Source organism: Convolutriloba macropyga, chromosome 10, assembly GCF_964194025.1.
Source record: "Convolutriloba macropyga chromosome 10, txConMacr16.3, whole genome shotgun sequence".
NCBI lineage: Eukaryota > Metazoa > Xenacoelomorpha > Acoela > Convolutidae > Convolutriloba > Convolutriloba macropyga.
In genome coordinates this window covers 45,580,339-45,601,866 of record NC_134477.1, presented here as the reverse complement: position 1 = coordinate 45,601,866, position 21,528 = coordinate 45,580,339, and the positions used below count along the sequence as shown (strand labels likewise).

Sequence of the window (21,528 nt, the reverse complement as noted above, 5' to 3'; positions counted from 1 at the left end):
AAGCAGGAAACCTCAAAAGCTTAGAAACAAATTGGGAAAACAAATTATTGAAGCCATTAAAATCATTGGTTTCATCTGAATATTGTATTTCTATTTCAACTGTTGTTAAGCAAATGTGCTAAAAGGAGAGAAAAATAAACAAAGATTGACCACTCAAAAAATTTCTATGGAAACGCATACTGTCGAACAAAGAATACATCAATTACGAAATAAAATCAATAAAAATGACAATTTTTTTATTACATGGAATTCGATAGGACCTCCCAATGATGAGAATAAGTTACAAGATGACTGAGAGAACAAAAACTGAAAGTTTAAAAAGTCTTTGAAAACGTTTTATATCAGCAACTTAAAAACTATTTGCTGTATACTGCATTGAGTAAAATCAATCATTCAGTCCTCGATTAGAAGCTTATGAGACCAGCCAGCATTTTACGGCTACAAAGAACAAAAAAACAGGCAAAAAGAGCAAATTCAAAAAAATGAGCAAGAAAAATCCGGTAAGAAATGAACTTTATACTGAAAATTTCTATTTTCAATTATTTTTTAAACAGCAATTGGATCCATTCTTAACAATATAACTTGAAAAAAAAATAAGAACAAATATATTAATACCACGTAATTTTTGAGAAAACCTGTAGTATCAACGCCATTAAGTTCAATAGCTTTCAATGTCAGTCAATAAATATGCTATGTTATGCCCAGATGCAACGACATGGATGTTTGTAATTCCAAACTCATCAATAAGACATCACAATAAGTCATTGACCATGAAAACAACAAGTACAGGCAAAAACAAAACAATCAGTAGAAAATTGCAAGAAGAAAGGGTCGAAGCCATTTACATCAAAAGCTTTTCACTGAAAACTTTATCTAGGATATAGTGGATGTCATCCCTAAGTCATTGGTAACTATCAAAATTAGGATAAATTGATAAGATTTCAACAGGAACCAAAGATACAAAAAGTATCCAAAAATTTGAAAATTGCGCTACGAGACAGTACAACAAAAGAAATTCAGAAACAGAGGACAAACAAGAAGGCACTCAAAAGCCAAAAACGATTAACTGCCCATTGATGAATTCAAAATGTACAAATATTAAGACATGTATGACTTTTAGGTCAAGACATTAAAAAGAAAAAAAACGACAAAAAAAGTCAAATAGCAAGCATGTGAAAACAACCACTTTCGAAAACCGAAAATTTAATATATTCTAAACTCTAACTCCACATTAAAAGTTATCCAAAAATTACGCTTTAAAGATAGTCACCTCTTCTCACTCTTTACTACTCTTATTAAAATCTAGTAACAACGTCAAAATGCCATCGGAAAACCCTCTACTGCACAAATTTACTTTTTACCAACTACAAAGCAGATTTGAATTTTCTTTAATGACACTACGTACCAAATCGACAAAAAGAATAGATAATGAGGCAAAATTAAAAAATCAATCAACCAAATAATTTTTTGTCTTAAAAATCGTTAGCTTTTAACAAAATAAATCTTGATATTTAACTAAAAAGTCATTAAAAAGCCATAGCACCTGTTTTTGGTTAGACTACGCCATTGAAACGGACCAAACAAGCAGGAAACCTCAAAAGCTTAGAAACAAATTGGGAAAACAAATTATTGAAGCCATTAAAATCATTGGTTTCATCTGAATATTGTATTTCTATTTCAACTGTTGTTAAGCAAATGTGCTAAAAGGAGAGAAAAATAAACAAAGATTGACCACTCAAAAAATTTCTATGGAAACGCATACTGTCGAACAAAGAATACATCAATTACGAAATAAAATCAATAAAAATGACAATTTTTTTATTACATGGAATTCGATAGGACCTCCCAATGATGAGAATAAGTTACAAGATGACTAAGAGAACAAAAACTGAAAGTTTAAAAAGTCTTTGAAAACGTTTTATATCAGTAACTTAAAAACTATTTGCTGTATCGGTGACCAGAGAAATAACCCGAAAAAAAATGGATGAGTCCGTTCAAATTAAAGTAGCAGTCTAGATTTGCCGGGTTAGGATATCAGATTCACAGCATCAAGAAAAGCAAATTACATTTGGCATGAGTCCTACAGTTTTTTTGTCTGCCTTGAAGTTTACCAGAAGTCCTTGTTCTGTGCTTGTTCTTTTTTTCGCCCTCCGCTCTATTTTGGCCTCTGTGCAGTCTCTGTTCGACTTGGCATCTTGAGGTGAAATCTTGACGTAAATATGGATCAATAGTTATAGCCACATCGCCAGGAGCCAATCTTAGTTGGCTCTGAAAGTTACCTAAAAAATCTCAAGTAATCTATCGCACAGACACTATTACTCTACACAGCCGTCTTTAAGAGCGAAAGGTAAGAAACTAAAGAGAGAAATAGACTTAGAGGTGATTAATTAAGGAAACTGATATGGAACTCAAATTTAGGTCGTATTTCATTTTAATCTGCATGAGAAATTATAACCATCATAAATGTAACTCGTAATTGGAATGACAATTAGTCTGTAACTGATATTCGACAACCAAGCAGATATCGGGGTTGTTAACAGAGCGCTTCAAGGATCGAGTTTTATGTAGCGAAATGTTGTTTGTTTGGCGAATTGGTTGAAGTTTTACAAGAGAGGTTTCACTTTCTAACAATTATTGCCCATATGCGTTTAGCAATTTGGCTAGTTCAAACATCAATAGGCGTCAAAGTCCAGGCTTGAGAGGGCGAGGGGACCAACATCAAAGCGGTGATTGGGTCTATTGTGAGTGCCTCTCTATGGTCGCCAAAATAAAGCTGATAAAACAGTCTTTCGATGGGTAAATTCATTCAAACGTATGTTCGGCCAATTCAACGTACAATCCAACTGTATTCAACAACGTGTTAAGGCAAAAGCACTTCAGAATGCCTTGGCAAATCTAGTTAACTTTGTTAGCAGGTCTTAGTCTAGGTCACCAATTTAAACTAATCCGTTCAAAAAACCGAATTTGTTAGGCTAAGCGATCAGTTTTGAGCCATTTTGGAAGTTATTCTTAGTGGGAAATCGGCCTTTGTATTTCTCAGAAATAATACGTATGTTGCATTTAGAACGGAGAATCTAAGCGAAAGTTTTGATATAATACGCACAAAAATTCTCTATCTAATGATATAATTTATTCAATTCAATTTACTCGGTAACATCCTCCGGCCCATAAGAAGATGTTGGGAGGATTGGTACAAGCTTAACGAGTGGGCGGACGAGCGATCCGGATGACGTGCGTAAAACGGCGGAGCGGGCGACGCTGTCGGAGCCGTACCGAAGTTCTTCAATCCGAGCAGTTGGATAGTAACCCCTAGGGTTGCCTTCTTCAACGATCCAAACTAAATCACCGACTTTGAGGTGCTGCTCGTCAGGCGTCTGCCACTTAGCTCTACGGTTCAACGTAGGTACATACTCCTTGAGCCAACGTGCCCAAATTGCATTGGCGTATGACTGTGCACGGGCGTACCGCTTACGATGATCAAACTCGTCGACGCCAACGATGGACGGAATTCTGGTTGCTTGGTTACCGAGTAGAAAATGGTTAGGTGTTATTGCGCCTAGGTCGGACGGGTCGGCACTTACGGGCGTTAAGGGACGTGAGTTTAGTGCGCATTCGACCAGACAAAAAGTAGTGTTCAACACCTCATCTGTGAGGCGACGCGTACCGAGGATAGTGTACAGTACTCTTTTAAAACTACGAACTAACCTCTCCCAGATGCCACCTTGGTGTGGCGCACTGGGTGGATTGAACCTCCACTTAATGCCCTTATGTGCAAGTTCGGCAGCGATGTTAAGCGTATTCCATTTTTCCACACATTCACGGAGCTCTTTCTCCGCTCCAATGAAGTTCGTACCATTATCCGACCAAATCATAGCAGGAGTACCCCGACGGGAGACGAACCGCTCCACTCCCATTACACAGGAACTAGTGTCCATGGACGGGACAACTTCAACATGGACAGCACGAGTAGTGAGACAAGTGAAAAATCCCCACCTCTTCTCGGTAGTCCGACGAACTGTGACGTAGAATGGGCCGATGTTCGTAAAGGTGTTGATCAACCCCGGTGTTGGTAAAGGGAGGAGACTGGTATGCGAGTCTCTCCTTTGGGAGGTCTGCCATGATAGGTTGAATGGTTGCTGCACGGAACTTTCTACACAAGACGCAGTTTGATTTGATGGAACGCAGTGTAGAACGTAGTTTTAGGATGGCATAACGTTCTTGTACCTTTGACCTTAAGTAATCGATGCCCTGATGATGGTTCTTCAAATGAGTATGCCGCAGAAACAGTTTAACAAAAGTATGACGCGCATCCAGCACGATAGGATGCCTAGTGTCAAAGTCAATTTCCACTAGCCGTCGGAGTCGACCAGAGGAACGGATGAGACCATGAGGTCCAATAAACGGAGTAAACTGAGCAATGTGGCTGCTCTTCTTAACGGATTTGTTGTCAAGGAGATCCTTTCTTTCAGTATTAAAGGACTCTCCTTGAACCAAGTACTGGAGATGACGTTCGGCTTCGTCAAGCTCAACAGGGTCGGCTATGCTGCCGTCTGCGTTACGGTAACTTTCATGAGATGGTAAAAGACGGAGCACATATGCGGTGACACGAAGTAATTTTTGATAAGAACTGAACTTATCAGACGGGATCAGATTAATGCTCTGTTCCTTTGGGGAATTGGTTACAGATGCGGCTAAAGATGAGATGAAGTCATCATCTTGTTCCTTGGTTACAACGCCGAGCTTGATGTTATCAACGACGTCAGTATTTGGTACAAAAGGGAATTGCTTATTTCTCAAGAAGTCAGGACCCCTCACCCAGCTACTTGATTGCAAAACTTCAGCGGACATACCACGCGTGCCAGCATCTGCCGGATTATCACAAGTGGCGACGTGGTTCCATTGGTCAACGCTGGTGTTCTCCAGGATTCCACTAACCCGATTTGCAATGAAGATGGGGTGTTTGTTTGTTGAGTTTATCCACTGCAAGACGATTGTACTATCTGTCCACATAAAGACTTTGTCCACAGTAACCGTTAATGCTCGACAGATTTCCCTTTTTAAACGGGCAGCGAGGAGAGCGGCTTGTAATTCCAACTTAGGAACTGTCATTACCTTCATAGGTGCAACACGGGCCTTGCCCAAGACAAACGCCAGCTCTGTTATAATCTCCCCGGAGGTGCAAGTTACTTGAGCCCTAAGAAATCCTACTGCACTGAATACGTCTTGCGAGCTATCACCAAACATGTGGAGTTCAAGATGTTGGGATGGTCCTGAGAAGTAACTTCTCGGTATAGTGATCTCAGCTAACCGCGGCAGTTCAACACACCAGGCGAGGAATCTGTCAACTGTGTCTTTAGGTAACTCGTCATCCCAACTTTGTCCATTGACACGCCAAATGTCTTTCAAGATTAACCGAGCACCAACAGTGAACGGTGCGACAAGACCAATTGGGTCGTAGACCTTTGACACAAGACTTAGGACCAAGCGCTGTGTTAAACTTTTCGTGATGGTGCTGTTAGTACCCCTGCTCACAACCAGAGTATCGTTGTTGTGATCCAACTTAAGCCCAAGCACGTGCATTGATTCCTCCTTTGATGAAACGATGACCTTCGGTTCAGTGGATTGAGCAGACCCATCAATTTGGTCAGCCAGATCTGGTACATTGCTTACAAACTTAGTAAGCTTGAACCCACCTAGATGGAGAAGATGCACCAATTCCTTCGACCTAATGAGGGCCCTCTCGGGGGATTCCACTGAGTCCAAGTAATCGTCCATGTAGAAGTTCTCAAGGACGGCTTTCGCAGCTTCTGGGTACTCCTTAGCATTATCGCGTGCCGTGCGCTGAAGTGCGTAGTTGGCGCAGGTGGGCGAATCTTTTGCCCCAAAGATGTGGCGCGTATACTGGTGTACCACAACATTTGATGTGGGGTCCTCCCGCCATAAAAAGCGCAATGATGTTTGATCACATGGTAACACTCCAACCTGAAGGAACATTCCCTCGATGTCGGCGGATACGGCAAATGGGTGTTGTCTGAACCGTAGGAGTACATAGATTAGGTTTTGCGGTAAGTCAGGTCCGGTGAGTAATGACTTATTAAGAGATGCGCCATGGAAATTAGCTGCTCCGTTTAGTACCCTACAAACCTTGCCCGGCTTGTTCGGGTTAACAACCGGATGGTGTGGTAGGTACCACTCTCGTTCCGATCGACTTTCTACCTTATGAGCATCTTTGACCCTTACTACGTAGCCTTGGTCTAAGTCCTCTTTGATGGTATTCGAGTACTTTTCCCTTAAAGTTTGGTCTTTCGTAAATCGCTTTTCCAAAGATTTTAATTGAACAAGTGCTGAGAAATAATTGTTGGGTAGTTCGATGTTATCTTCAGCCCATAGCATTCTGACATTGTACCTTTTTCCATTATGCACGGTGGTGTTTTCAAGAATTTCTTGCGCACGTGCATCCGAGGAGGATCGTGGGTCTACTTGCTTAAGTGCGCCGTACGACTCCATGTCGTACCAAGATTTTACCTGACTAGCGAGTTCAAAATCCTGCTCCATATTAGCTTTGAAACAAGTCGAGACTAAACCTGAAGACGACGGTAGAGGGCCGCTTAGAACCCAACCTATGGGCAAGCGAACAGCGAAGGGCGAGTACTTCTCGTCGGCAGCGAAGTACTCTAACGGGCGGATGGCATGATACACATCCTGTCCAAGTATCATCTCGATGTTTCCATAGCAATATGTAACTGGGTCTAGAACTGCTAGGTGCGGGTATGTTTCCTGAAGTGCTTTAATGTTAATGACATCGGCGCCTACATTCAAATTTTCCTTTACGTAAGGGCTGACTTTAAATGGTTCAAATGCTTGGTTGTCGCGTGGTGTTACAATTAGTTCGACTAACTTAGTGTCTACAACCTCCTCGGTATTTATACCCTTGACTGTTAGTTTCAATGCTGTACCGTGCAAACCAAGTCTATTTGCAAGATCATTGGACACCCAAGAGTTACTGCAAGCGGTATCGCACAAAACTAAAGCCGTGGTAACTTTACCAGAAGAGCTCTTCAACTGTAATTCAGTCACCTGAAGGAGGCCTCTCACATTACTCACAGATGACAAAGTAGTGGTCTTACTCGATGATTGGACACTAGAAAGTTTACTTTGATTTGCGCCAGCATTAGAATTACTATTGTTGTTGTTTGAAGGGGATTTTGATGGATAAACCCTCTCAGCTCCATGGAGAAGTGTATTATGGGAGCTGTTACATCCGTCTTTCCTGCATTTCCTGGGATTTGGGCATTGCCTAAACATATGCTTTTCTCTCAAACATGAGAAACACAGTTTTGCTTCCGCCACTACCTTTGCTCGCTGAGTGGGAGACTTTTCTTTAAATACCCTACACTCCCAGATGCGATGATTGCCTTTACACACGATGCAGCGAGGGGTTGCAGGCGTTGCCGATGTTGAGGCTGGTCTCTGAGTGCCCTTAGTTTGTGTATTAGCAGCAAAAGTTCTTGAGGCAACTTTGGTCTTTACTACTGAGTTGGTGTTATCCTCAGTTCTTGCCTTCGATGAAGTTTGTTTCATTAAATCGTGTGCCTCGGCCTTCTCCTTCAACCAATCGTTGAAGTCAAGGAATGTTGGCTTTACCCAATGTTTCTTCACTGTGAAGAGGTGACCAAGACTCTTTCAGATTGGGCGGCAATTTTTGCACAGCCGTGTTGAGAAGTGAGGCGCAATTAAGGTCTGAGTCGTATGAGAGTGATTTAAAGACCCCTACAAGACTTGAAATTGTTGCAGAATAGTTTATGATGTTATCACTATTGTGCATCTTAAGTGGAGGAAAAGAGCTGAGTTTGTCTAAGTGTGCACTGACTACTGCCTGTGGTTGGCCAAACTTACGTTCGAGTGTCTTAAGTGCGTCCTTATACATTACACCACAGTATGCGAACTCAGCGATGGCGATTTTAGCTTTTCCAGTTACAAGAGTTTTTAAGTATGTTAACTTGACATCATCAGTCAATGACTGTGCGTCTATGGCGCTTTTAAATTGTCCGAACCATTCGTGCCACTGCAGTGGATCACCATTGTACTGTGACAATTTCCACTCGGGCAGTGGATCGTTCTTCTTACAAGTAATTGCCTCCGCCAACTGCTTTATCAAATCCGCAGAGTCCAAAGAAGGAGCCGAAGGTGTGGGATGCGGCGGTCCACCCCAACACAACGGGTTCGGAACGGTAGCTCCATACGTTGGCGGAATGATAGGAGTGACAAAGGTGGGGGCGGTACCTGCGGAAGAACTAAATGGATTCTCTTGCATGAAGTCTGATGTTACGTAATTTTGAGCGCTGGCTGCTGCTTGAACATGAGGGGAGCAGTGCGATGTAGATATATGAGGGTTGATTAACGGGGCCGGTTGTACGGTGTATAAATTTGCAGATGTACGTACAAGTGGTACTGCATTAGGTGGGACTGCTGCCGGAAAACGCCAGACATTTGGATCTGGAGAAGCAGGAGGTGCGTGGGTTATGGGTACAAAGTTTTGGGGCTGGAAACTCTTTTGTGGAGGTGGTGGATGAATTAATTGAGGCACGAAGTTGTTTGCGGAGGAAATGAATGGTGCAGGAGGAGAATGGGGTAACAGATTGACATTATTCGCCACGGGGTTAGTGGCTTGTAGTGGGAGTGCTTGTGGCGGCGAAGGAGGAAAGCGGAATGCTGGTGGGATTAACGGAAAATGCGGTGGTGCGGGGTTTAGGACGGGGGATGGAGGGGCTGGTACATTTATGTGTGCTTGTTGCGGATTAAGTGCTAGCGGAGCATTAACAAGTGTGTTTAAAGGTAGTGAACGCGAAGGGCTGACTAAATTCAACTGTCCCGGCATGCTCGACCTGCGAGGGAATTGATGATCTAACTGTAAACCATCGAAGTGAATTGTTGCTTGAGACAGTTGTCGGGCTGTGTTTGGGGCGTTTAGTTGAGTTGGCATACCAAAGTTTATTGGTGGTGATGGAGGCGTATATTGAGGCTGTCGCTGCTCTTGCATGATGTTGTTCGCAACGTGTGCATCATTGGTTACATTGGTTCTACTACTTGGTTCATGGACAGGGAGGTTGATGTTGGCCTCAACTTGACCATGTGTATTGAGATTGAAGTGTGAGTTTGGAAGTTGAACTGAAGAAGGTCGTTGGACAATTGCTTGGTTGGATTGAGCGATGGAACCAGAAAAGAGCAAACTCGCTTCGTTTGCAACATCTGCTATGTTCCCGGCCGGTGACGAATAAATCCAATCTTGAACAAGTTTCTTGCTCTTGACTGAACTTCTTTCCGTAAAGAGCCCACTCATTTTGCCTGTACCAGACCCGTCTGCTGATGATTTTGTCATCAACTCAATTTCCTCAAGTGCTGCAGCAGCTACTTCCTTACGATGATCCTCCTCAAGCTGCTCAATTTCCAATTCCCGCAATTTCGTTTGTTTTTCAATTTCGAGACGCTGTCTAGCAATGCGAAGCTTTGCTTCATGTTGTTTCTCAAGTTCCTCCCTTTTGAGTCTTGATAGTTCTAAGTCTCGTTGACGCTGACTTGATCTTTTCGAAGAAGTCATATGCAATGAACTCATCAGTTTTCTTTGTAACAGTCTCTAACCATTTTTCAAGGTTCTTACAGGCAGCATCTGGATTTTCAGTCTTTTGTGCCAGATCAAAGAGCTCTTCATTTTTATCAACTACTCTAATAAAAGCGTCTTTGCACTTCACAAGCAGACGTTCGATCTTAACTTTCCTGTCTTGCTTATCAACAGCATTGTTAATTTCACCATAGATGTTATTAAGTTCAGCCTCTAATTTTGCCCTCGCACTATAAAGTTTGTTGAATTTGTCCTGCAAAGTTGTCATGATCTTAAGAAAAACGGGAACCACAAGTTTAATTTGGTACTAATATAAAGTACACACACATGCAACAGCACAACACAAAGGGGTTATACCGAACCCTAGTGTGACGGTTTGGCTAGCAAACCGCCAAAGAGCAAAGATGTTCGTCGAGTACAATAGTACCCGGCGAAAGAAAGAAAGAACGGTGCGCAGGAAGCGCGAAAAGGGGCAGAACGGGAGACGGGACGGACGGGAAGAGACGCCGAACGAGTAACGCACGACGCAACGGGAAACCAGACGGACAAACGGGAGCGTCGGGCGAAAAGCGCGCGACGAAGCGGGAAAATGGCAAGGGCGGGGCGAAAACGTCGGGCGGATGGCGCGCGACGAAACGGGAAAACGGCACGGGCGGAGCGGAAACCACAAGCGAGGAGGCGGGAAGATCGATGCTAACAGACCACAGCAACAAACTCAACCAAACAAGCTAGCCGTAACTCCAGAATAAACTTAAGTCACACCCTAGTAAGAAGGAGAGGAGCTACTGCCAGGTAAACTAGCACAAAACATGGGGGCTTTATCAACGGCATCAAAACATCAAACATGAAACAATTTACGGAAACGGTGTAGTATAACCAAAAGTCGAAAAGGTCAGGAACTTTACTAGCCGTAACTCCAGAACAAACTTAAGTCACACCCTAGCAAACCACCCTACCCAGACAACAAAAGTGCATACTACAAAAATTAATAAAGCTACAACAAATTGCTAGCAAACCAGTGTGGTGAAAGTCACGAAACAAACCAGCCGTAACTCCAGAATGAACTTAAGTCACACCCTAGCAAGGAATGAGACTACACAACAAACCAGCATACTAGCAGAGAAATTTTACTAAAGCAGAAACTCAACATACTACATCATACAACAGATAAACGGAGGATAGAAAGAAACAAAGTGACACGGAAACAAAAGGACGGAAGCGGAAATTGAAACCAGATAACCTGCGGAAAACGGACGGTAGTGAAAAACTCGAAGAATGGGGAGAGCGAAACGTTTAGTAGGGCGCTCTCGGAGAGAACCAACCACAAACTAACCCGTAACTCGTGAGTTAACTAAGTCACACCGCCAGTCAGCGGGTAGACTCCCACAACAGCGCAAGACTAAGTGACATTCAGGTTATCAAAGGCTTGTGAGATTTCCGCCTCCTCGAACGCATGACGGGTGCGAAGCGTTTTACGACGGCGTTTTGAAAGTTTCTTCGGTCGGGAGCGTGTTATCAAGGACCGGAGGTTGTTCTTATGAGCTAAGACTATAGTGAGTGTTTTCAGCTCAAGCGAAGGCCTTTGGTGTAATGCTCTGTACTCTTTAAGTAAACTAAGATCTTTCTGTTTACGTTTAGACACAATGTCTTTCACTAAATGGATGGTAACTAGAGTACTACGATTGAGCTGATTGTAAATATCAGGAGTTCCCTCTCTGGGGCAATACACTATAGCTTCTATGCGCTCCTGATACTTTTCAAGCACTTCAATAAGCTGCGAAGGTGTTAAAGGCTTATTGTTGTTACTGCGATGACGGGACAATGAATTGTTCACCACATCATGCCATATAACTAGCCTCTTTTTATCACGGAAGAAGTGACTCAATTGAAATTGCGCGGTTTTTCGGACTTTCAAAGCGTTAGGATTAAGACTCAGACCCGGTAATGCGAAAATTCCTTTTTTATAATGGTCTTGTAATGCTTGAGGCAAAGTTTTTATGGCGTGATGCAGTGAACTTGCAGCTAATATGAAAACCATATAATGTTTTTACAACATAACTAAAGTGAGCTTTGCTTAAACTCCGAACCCTGATGTTAATGCACAATTTTCACGACTTACCAAGAATAAGCGCTTATTTTCGAAAAAATCAGTTATCTGATTCTTTTTTTTTTGTGAAGATCAAATGTGTTCTTTTTTTCTTCTTATAAATTGGCAACTTTATGCAATTAATGAATCCGGGATTACTAACCTTTTTCTATAAACTTCGAAGAAATTTTTTCACAATTGGTCAATTTTTCCAAAATTTTTTTTTTGCTTCGCTTTTATGTCAAGACTAACAAAAAACACCCCCAATTTGATTAATTCTAGATATTGAACAAAGTTGTCAAAATCGATTTTTCCCAAAAAAATGTAAGGGGAGGGTTATCGGTGACCAGAGAAATAACCCGAAAAAAATGGATGAGTCCGTTCAAATTAAAGTAGCAGTCTAGATTTGCCGGGTTAGGATATCAGATTCACAGCATCAAGAAAAGCAAATTACATTTGGCATGAGTCCTACAGTTTTTTTGTCTGCCTTGAAGTTTACCAGAAGTCCTTGTTCTGTGCTTGTTCTTTTTTTCGCCCTCCGCTCTATTTTGGCCTCTGTGCAGTCTCTGTTCGTCTTGGCATCTTGAGGTGAAATCCTGACGTAAATATGGATCAATAGTTATAGCCACATCGCCAGGAGCCAATCTTAGTTGGCTCTGAAAGTTACCTAAAAAATCTCAAGTAATCTATCGCACAGACACTATTACTCTACACAGCCGTCTTTAAGAGCGAAAGGTAAGAAACTAAAGAGAGAAATAGACTTAGAGGTGATTAATTAAGGAAACTGATATGGAACTCACATTTAGGTCGTATTTCATTTTAATCTGCATGAGAAATTATAACCATCATAAATGTAACTCGTAATTGGAATGCAATTAGTCTGTAACTGATATTCGACAACCAAGCAGATATCGGGGTTGTTAACAGAGCGCTTCAAGGATCGAGTTTTATGTAGCGAAATGTTGTTTGTTTGGCGAATTGGTTGAAGTTTTACAAGAGAGGTTTCACTTTCTAACAATTATTGCCCATATGGGTTTAGCAATTTGGCTAGTTCAAACATCAATAGGCGTCAAAGTCCAGGCTTGAGAGGGCGAGGGGACCAACATCAAAGCGGTGATTGGGTCTATTGTTAGTGCCTCTCTATGGTCGCCAAAATAAAGCTGATAAAACAGTCTTTCGATGGGTAAATTCATTCAAACGTATGTTCGGCCAATTCAACGTACAATCCAACTGTATTCAACAACGTGTTAAGGCAAAAGCACTTCAGAATGCCTTGGCAAATCTAGTTAACTTTGTTAGCAGGTCTTAGTCTAGGTCACCAATTTAAACTAATCCGTTCAAAAAACCGAATTTGTTAGGCTAAGCGATCAGTTTTGAGCCATTTTGGAAGTTATTCTTAGTGGGAAATCGGCCTTTGTATTTCTCAGAAATAATACGTATGTTGCATTTAGAACGGAGAATCTAAGCGAAAGTTTTGATATAATACGCACAAAAATTCTCTATCTAATGATATAATTTATTCAATTCAATTTACTCGGTAACAACATGTATGACTTTTAGGTCAAGACATTAAAAAGAAAAAAAACGACAAAAAAAGTCAAATAGCAAGCATGTGAAAACAACCACTTTCGAAAACCGAAAATTTAATATATTCTAAACTCTCACTCCACATTAAAAGTTATCCAAAAATTACGCTTTAAAGATCACCTCTTCTCACTCTTTACTACTCCAGCAAGCTTAAAACCACTACTTTAATTTGACTTCTCAGTCAAATGAACAATCCGAAAACAGTGAGAATAGATTTTAAAAAACAGCACAGCAATACAAAAAAATAGTTTGGATTGAGAAAAGGGCCGCTATAAAATAGACCGCAATAAAACAATTAATTCAGCTTCTAAAATAAAAGCTACAGAAATGCTCTTTAAAGTGTTTCGCACATGATGCTCCCACTCGAGCTCATCTATATTTGTCTTAATTGTCAACCAAACGGAAAGAGTTAATCAAAAAAAGATGTTTCAAAAATTGTCACACAACCTAACTACTAATAAGAATACATAATTCCATGCCTCATTAAAGCATAGTAACAACGTCAAAATGCCATCGGAAAACCCTCCACAGCACAAATTTGCTTTTTACCAACTACACAGCAGATTTGAATTTTCTTTAATGAGACTACGTACCAAATCGACAAAAAGAACAGATAATGAGGCAAATAAAAAACCAATCAACCAAAAAATTTTTTGTCTTAAAAATCAATAGCTTCTAACAAAATAATTCTTGATATTTAACTAAAAAGTCATTTAAAAAGCAATAGCACCTGTCTCTGGTTAGACTACGCCATTGAAACGGACCAAGCAAGCAAAAAACCTCAAAAACTTAGAAACAAATTGGGAGAACAAAATATTGAAGCCATTAAAATCATTGGCTATTATCTGAATATTATGTTTTTCTATTTCAATTGTTATTTATTCTAATTCTGCTAAAATAATACTGAAAAACTAAATAAGTTCACTTCGGTCACATTAGAAAATCATTTGCATCTCTTATTACGCAAATGTGCTAAAAGGAGAGAAAAAGAAATGAAATTCAAAAATCAATCAACCAAATAATTTTGCAAGTCTTAAAACTCATTAGCTTTTAACAAATTAATTTTTCATATATAACTTTAAAACATTACAAAAACAACAGCACCTGTCTTTGGTTAGAGTAATCCATTGAAACGGACTAAACAGGAAAACAATTTGTTGAAGCCATTAAAATCATTAGCTATTATTTGAATATTATGTATTTCTATTTCAATTGTTATTTATATCATTTCAGCTAAAATAATACTGAGAAAATGAAAAAATCGGTCACTTCGGTCACATTTGAAAAAAATTGGTATCTGTTAATACGCGAATGTGCTAAAAGGAGAGAAAAAGAAACAAATATTGACCACTCACAAAACTTTTTTGAAAACGCATACTGTCAAACAAAGAAAAAATCAGTTACGACAAAAAATCAATAACAACAACAATTTTTGAATTACATGGAATTGGATAGGACCTCTCAATGATGAGAATAAGTTACAAGATGACTAAAAAAACAAAAACCGAAAGTTTGAAAGGTCTTTGAAAACGTTTAATATCATTAAATTGAAGACTATTTGCTATCTGGTGCATTGAGTAACATCAATCATTCAGTGCTCGAGACCGGTCAATATTTTACGGTTACAACGAATTAAAAAAAAGAGTAAATTCAAAAAAGAATGAGCGAGAAAAGGGCATTAAGATATGACCTCTTAAGTAGGAATTTCTACTTTCAAAACAACAATTTGATTTTTTTTAACATGATAACTTGAAAAATCAACAAATATGCACAAATATAGTAATACCACGAAATTTTGAGAAAACCCGTAGTATCAACGAAATTAAGTTAAATAGCTTTCAATGTAAGCCAATAAATACGCTAAGCTATACCTAGATGCAACGACAAGGATGATTGTTATTCCTAACTCATCAATAAGACATCACAATGAGTCATTGACTATGAAAAAAACAACAAATACAGGCAAAAAACAAAACAATCAGTAGAAAAGTGCAAGAAGAAAAGGTCGAAGCCATTCAAACCATAAGCTATTCACTGAAAACTATCTAGGATCCATTGGATGTCATCACTAAGTCAATGGTAACTATAAAAATTAGGAAAAATTGATAAGAATTCAACAAGAACCAAAAATACAAAAAGTAGCCAAAAATTTTTAAAAATTAGGCTCCGAGACAGTACCACAAAAGAAATGCAAACACAGAGGACAATTAAAAGGCACTAAAAAGTCGGTAATACGGTTAACTGCCCACTGATGAATTCAAAATATACTACCATTAAAAGACATATGACTTTTTGAACCCAAAGGTCAAAACATTAAAAAGAAAAAGAAGCCAAATAGCAGCACGTGAAAACAATCGCTTCCAAAAACCGAAAATTTTTTGAACTCCAAACTCTCACTCCAAAATTTATCCCAAAAAACCATGCTTCGAAGATAATCACCTCTTCACAACCTTTAGTACTCCAGCAAGCTCAAAAAAAGTACTCTAATTTCACTTCTCAGTCGAGTGAACAACCCGAAAAAAGTGAAAATAGATCTTAAAGAAACACAGCGCACCAATACAAAACAAATAGATTGGATTGAGCATCGGGCCGCTATAAAATACCGCAAAACAGAAAATTACTTCAGCTTCAGAGAAGCTAAAGAAATGCTCGTTAAAGTGTTTCGCACATGATGTTCCGACCCGAACTCATCTACATTTGGCTTAATTGTCAACCAAATAAAGAGTTAATTAAAAAAAGATGTTTCAAAAAATAATACACACCCTAACTGCTAATTGAATACATAATGCCATGCCTCATCACAGCGCTCACAAAATCTGACATTAGAGAGACAGAAAAAAAACAACAAGTACTCAGAACAAAAAACAACAAGTCACACCCTTTAGTACTCCAGCAAGCTTAAAACCAGTACTCTAATGTCACTTCTCAGTCGAGTGAACAATCCGAAAAAAGTGAGGATAGATCTTAAAGAAACACAGCGCACCAATACAAAACAAATAGATTGGATTGAGAATAGGGCCGCTATAAAACACACCGCAATACAGAAAATTACTTCAGCTTCAGAGAAGCTACGGAAATGCTCGTTAAAGTGTTTCGCACATGATGTTCCGACCTGAACTCATTTACATTTGGCTTAATTGTCAACCAAATAAAGAGTTAAAAAAAGATTTTTCAAAAAAATGTTACACACCCTAACTACTAATTGAATACATAATGCCATGCCTCATCACAGCGCTCACAAAATCTGACATTAGAGAGACAGAAAAAAAACAACAAAAAGCAAAAACAAAAATATCACGGCAAAAACTCAATATCTAAAATTTAGCACCTAGTAATGCAACATCAAAATGCAATAGGAAAAGCCTTCACTGCACAAATTTATTTTTTACTAATTACATAGCAGGTGGGAAAATTCTTCAATGAGATTAGGTACCAAATAGATAAAAAGAATAAATAATGCGGCGAAATTCAAAAATCAATCAACCAAATAAATTTGCAAGTCTTGAAACTCATTAGCTGTAACAAAATAATTTTTCATATTTAACTTTAAAACATTACAAAAACAACAGCACCTTTCTTTGGTTAGACTAATCTATTGAAACGGACTAAACACGCAGAAAAACTCAAAAAATTTCAAACAAATTGGGAAAACAAATTATTGAAGCCATTAAAATCATTAGCTATTATTTGAATATTATGTATTTATATCAATTCAGCTAAATTAATACTGAAAAACTGAAAAAATCGGTCACTTCGGTCACATTTGTAAATAATTGGTATCTGTTATTACGCGAATGTGCTAAATGGAGAGAAAAAGAAACAAATATTGACCACTTACAAAACTTTTATGGAGACGCATACTGTCAAACAAAGAAAACATCAGTTACGACAAAAGATCAATTAACACAAAAATTTTAGAATGACATGGAATTGGATAGGACCTCTCAATGATAGGATTAAGTTACAATCTAAAAGAACACAAACCAAAAGTTTAAAAATCTTTGAAAACGTTTGATTTCATTAACTTTCAGACTATTTGCTATAAACTGCATCGAGCAACATCAATCATTCAATCCTCGATTACAAGCTTATGAAACCGGTCAAGATTTTACGGCTAAAAAGAAAAAAGAGCAAATTCAAAAAGAATGAGCGAGAAAAAGCCATTAAGAAATGAACTTTTTAGTAAAAACTTCTATTTTCAATTATTTTTTAAAGCAATTGGATTCATTATTTCACAATATGATTTTTTCACAAGATGACAAATATATCAATACCACGAAAATCTTGAAAAAATCCGTAATATCAATGCCATTAGGTTCAATAGCTTTCAATGTAAGCCAATAAATGTGCCTAGATGCAACGACAAGAATTTTTGTCATTCCAAACTCATCAAAAAGACATCACAATACGTCATTGACTATGAAAACAAAAAATACAGGCAAAAACAATAAAAAAAATCAGTAGAAAAGTGCAAGAAGAAAAGGTCGAAGCCTTTTAAACCATAAGCTTTCCACTGAAAACTTTATCTATGATCCATTGGACGTCATCCCTAAGTCAATGGTAACTATAAATATTAGGATAAAATGATAAGATTTCAACAGGAACCAAAAATACAAAAAAAAATCCAAATAATAAAAAATTATGAAAACTCGTGGCTTTGAAGTCATAAAAATCAATAGTTTGAAAATAAGACCCGCTAACCAATTTGGGTGCAGTAGAAAGCAAGGATTCCTGTCATTACTGAGACTGACACAGTTCACAAATTAAGTTTAAGATCGGCTAATGTTCAAAATCTAATAGTAACACTGAAATTGTTTCCTTTTGTAGCTTGAAATGTAATAATGAACTAAAATTTTTATGAAATAAAACTTAATCTGAACAACCATTACGCAAAAAGTGATCAAATCATGCCAAATATCCTGTGTTCACACAAAAAATTAGACCTCGATATCTCCTCGAAAAATGCAAAAGGAAAATCTTTTTATTTTTGAATTCTACGCTGGACGAACTCTTTAATGATACCACTCAGATTTCTCTACGATGAATATATCGATCGGCCAAAACTCCGGTTGCTACGTTGACAAATAGCAACTGGAATTTTGGCCTATCCATATATCCATCTTACAGAAATGTGATTGTAATAATTAAAAAGCTCGTCCAGCGTATAATTCGCTGTAAAGCAAGTTGTGGATAGGCAGTCACACACTACTACTAATATGTCCATTATTATTATGACACAAATGCAACTAGTGTACCAATTAGAAACGGCAATAAGCGCCCCATCCCACCAAAACTACATGCAGATTGCAGCTCTGTGCGACAGCTAAAACAACGAAATGGGCCAAAATTGACTGAACATAAAGAACCCATTTGAGTATATAGTTCCTCCCCCCCACAAGTGGGGTCGAAACAATTAAGCTATATATTAACTCTGATGAAATTCGCTAACCTAAGGCGCTATGACTTAATGACCGGTCTTGCCCTGGACCAATTTAAAAACTCAATTGGCTAATATATTGGGTAATTCAATGAGCGAATGAATTTAAAATCCGTTTAGCTATAAAATTCGAGAAAATTTCCTGAGAGCTTTAAAATCCATTCCATTGAAACGGTGATTCAAGTACGTCAGACTCAAGCGTCAAAGTCGTGACTTGTCAAAACGTGATCGAAAGTTAAAACATAGCTTGAAGAGTCTTTGAAATAACCAGTATTCACTAAAACCACTCAAGAAAAAAACATGATGTGAACGTGTGCATGTGGGGGGGGGGGGGTCAAACTCAAAAGAACCACCCTTCACACAATGAATTCACCACTCCAACAGTTTCATTGAATCGCATTCTGAGAAACAAGCAAGCCGTAAGGCTCTAAGATAATTGTTCAGTATATCAATGTCCTTCCGGGCTTTACCTGTTTATCCTGTTTTTTTTTTCAGGACGAAAAGTCAAATAGTCAGACGAAAAAACAACGATAAGACAAAAAAGTTTGCAGTAACAAAAATCATTAAAAAGACCCACAGGAGTAATATAATTGCTACAGCCTTTCGTTTGAGAGCAATTAAAGACCCGGATTATAGGGTAACTTTCAACGAAGGCCGTTTACACCATCTCACAAGCAACCGTTTTATGCTCTCACCAAATCTATATGCCATTTTCCCCAACGCCAAGAAATTGAATCCTTTTTCAGTAGATTGGAATAGGTATGTAAAATACTAACCAATAGCTTGCATACGAAACATAATAACCTTGCAAAATTGACCTGCAAAATACCAGACGACTATAGCTTAAATCCCCGAAAAATGGATAAAATTTCAAAAATCCTATACAAGCAATCCGCTACAGTTGAAGATGTTACACTCATCCTCGGGGAAAATAAAAATAATTCAGGGTTGGATTTTAGCCACATTGGACAATTTTTGAAAAACAATACCTTCCATTGTTTGTTTGCAGCATTACTTAATTGTCAGGACATATGTACATGGATTACCTGTAGCTCTGTACTTGATGTAATGAGCTGATGCAAACTTTCCAAATGACTTGAATGACCAGGAAACTGTCAAGTTGTTTGCTGGAGACACACAATCTACGTACGGCTTCAGAGGAGCACTAGGAGCTAAAAATTATGAAAATTAAACGTTGTACGCATTGACAAATTCCCAAGTCAGATATAATGTAAATAAATTTAGGGTTCACAGAAATATTTGAAGTATCTAGGCAGCAACGGGTTGACGGGAAGCAAGGTCGAATTATAACAGAAAACAGTAGTTAGCATTGGCTAACTTCCTAGATACTCAAACTGTCGATTTTTGACAATTTGACTGTTTTAAATAAATTAAATTCCCTTGTTTCTCATTATCAACCGATGAAACCTGTCATATATGAGGTTAAGTGATAAGACAGCAATAAGTTCAAAAAATAATTGCAAAACACAAAAATTCACTTAAAGTTTTTTGAGAACGGGCAGCGTATAAGTCAAAGAAAGCAATAGCTTTGAATTGAAAAGAGATTAAACAAAGAGAAAAGCTTTTTTAGAAACCAATGAAAACGGTTAAAAATGAGCCAACGATATACGCTAATAAATTTAACAACAAAACCTGCAAAACTCAAAACATCTATAATATTTCTTGAAAATAATTGATGACAAAGAAATAGAAGGCTAATTAGCTATTAACTTGGACCATTAATTAGGTTCCTTAGCGCCTTATTATCAACCAATGAGACCTGTCATTGATGATACTAAGTGATAAGACAACAGAAAGCACATTTGAAAGTGGGCAAAATCATATATTCTTTAATATTTTTTTGACAAAAGGTGTTAAGGTCATAATAAGATTCAGCTGCTCCTTGATGAATTCTAGCAATTTCAACTATGCGCAATTAGAACATATATGTTTCATACTAAAAGCACTCAAGGAAATGAAACTCTAAACACAGAATTCACATTGACGCAGGACTAAAATCAACAGATCTTAAAAAAAGACAGCACACCAATACAATCCAAATCATTTGGATTGTAGAAAAAAAACTCGCTCCACTAAAAGTGCAAAAGACTTCACGCAAACGCCATCCCTGCTCTCTTGAGAACTTTACGAAGTATCCAATGTCTGCATTTGTACTACAAAAGAAACTCACTTTCAAAACACAGCCACCAGGTTGCGAAGCAAACCGCTGTTGCGGAATAAAACGCGGAAAAAACCTTCACTTCCTCTCATTGGTATTAAAACGGAAAAAAAGACTGACAAATTTTCTCCCAAGTATCAGAAAGTATTCTAGTTTGGTGTGCAATTTCAAACATACCCGGCAGATTGCCGGAAAATAGCCGCCGTTGATTCCCACAACTCTATTGGGATTGAAAGAAAGGAAAATTTCAACAAAAATTGATTTTTGTATAAAAACATTTTTAAGAACTTGGAGAACAAAGTTCAAGTACCGGGCATCCAAAAATGGGCTTTATGGGTTTATCCCGTTTCTATTTCTCACTTTGTTTTTTTTATACTGACTCTCTTCATTTTGAATTGCTTTGCTGAGCAGCTGCTGTTTGAAAGGACTTTGAGCAGAATGACAGAAGAGTGAACCTAGCCTAGAGAAGTCAAAAAGATTTTACGCAAAATGTCGAAAAAGCGCCAAAATGGGTAAAGCGAAAAAAAGTTCGACGAAGTAAAAAAACATAGCTGGCAGATTGCCAGAAAATAACCGCAATAGCTTCGTAGATCTGCACTCTAAAAAAACAGTAAAAAAGA

The 21,528-nt window shown here is 38.5% G+C and overlaps 2 protein-coding genes across 11 annotated transcripts in view; one reads left to right on the top strand and one right to left on the bottom strand.

Annotated features, from left to right (window-relative positions):
* Positions 1-21,528, top strand: part of LOC142348160 (uncharacterized) — a 586,343-nt gene that overhangs the window by 353,888 nt on the left and 210,927 nt on the right. The window lies entirely within an intron of this gene.
* LOC142348158 (neuronal cell adhesion molecule-like) overlaps positions 1-21,528 on the bottom strand; it is a 150,218-nt gene that overhangs the window by 25,333 nt on the left and 103,357 nt on the right. For 9 of the 10 annotated variants that reach the window (XM_075399377.1, XM_075399372.1, XM_075399376.1 and 6 more), the window contains one exon: positions 19,776-19,901. In XM_075399377.1, coding sequence (XP_075255492.1) covers positions 19,776-19,901 — 126 coding nt within the window. Of the gene's footprint in view, positions 1-12,044; positions 12,373-19,775; positions 19,902-21,528 lie in introns of those variants that run through there. The other variant, XM_075399381.1, reaches the window with a different exon arrangement.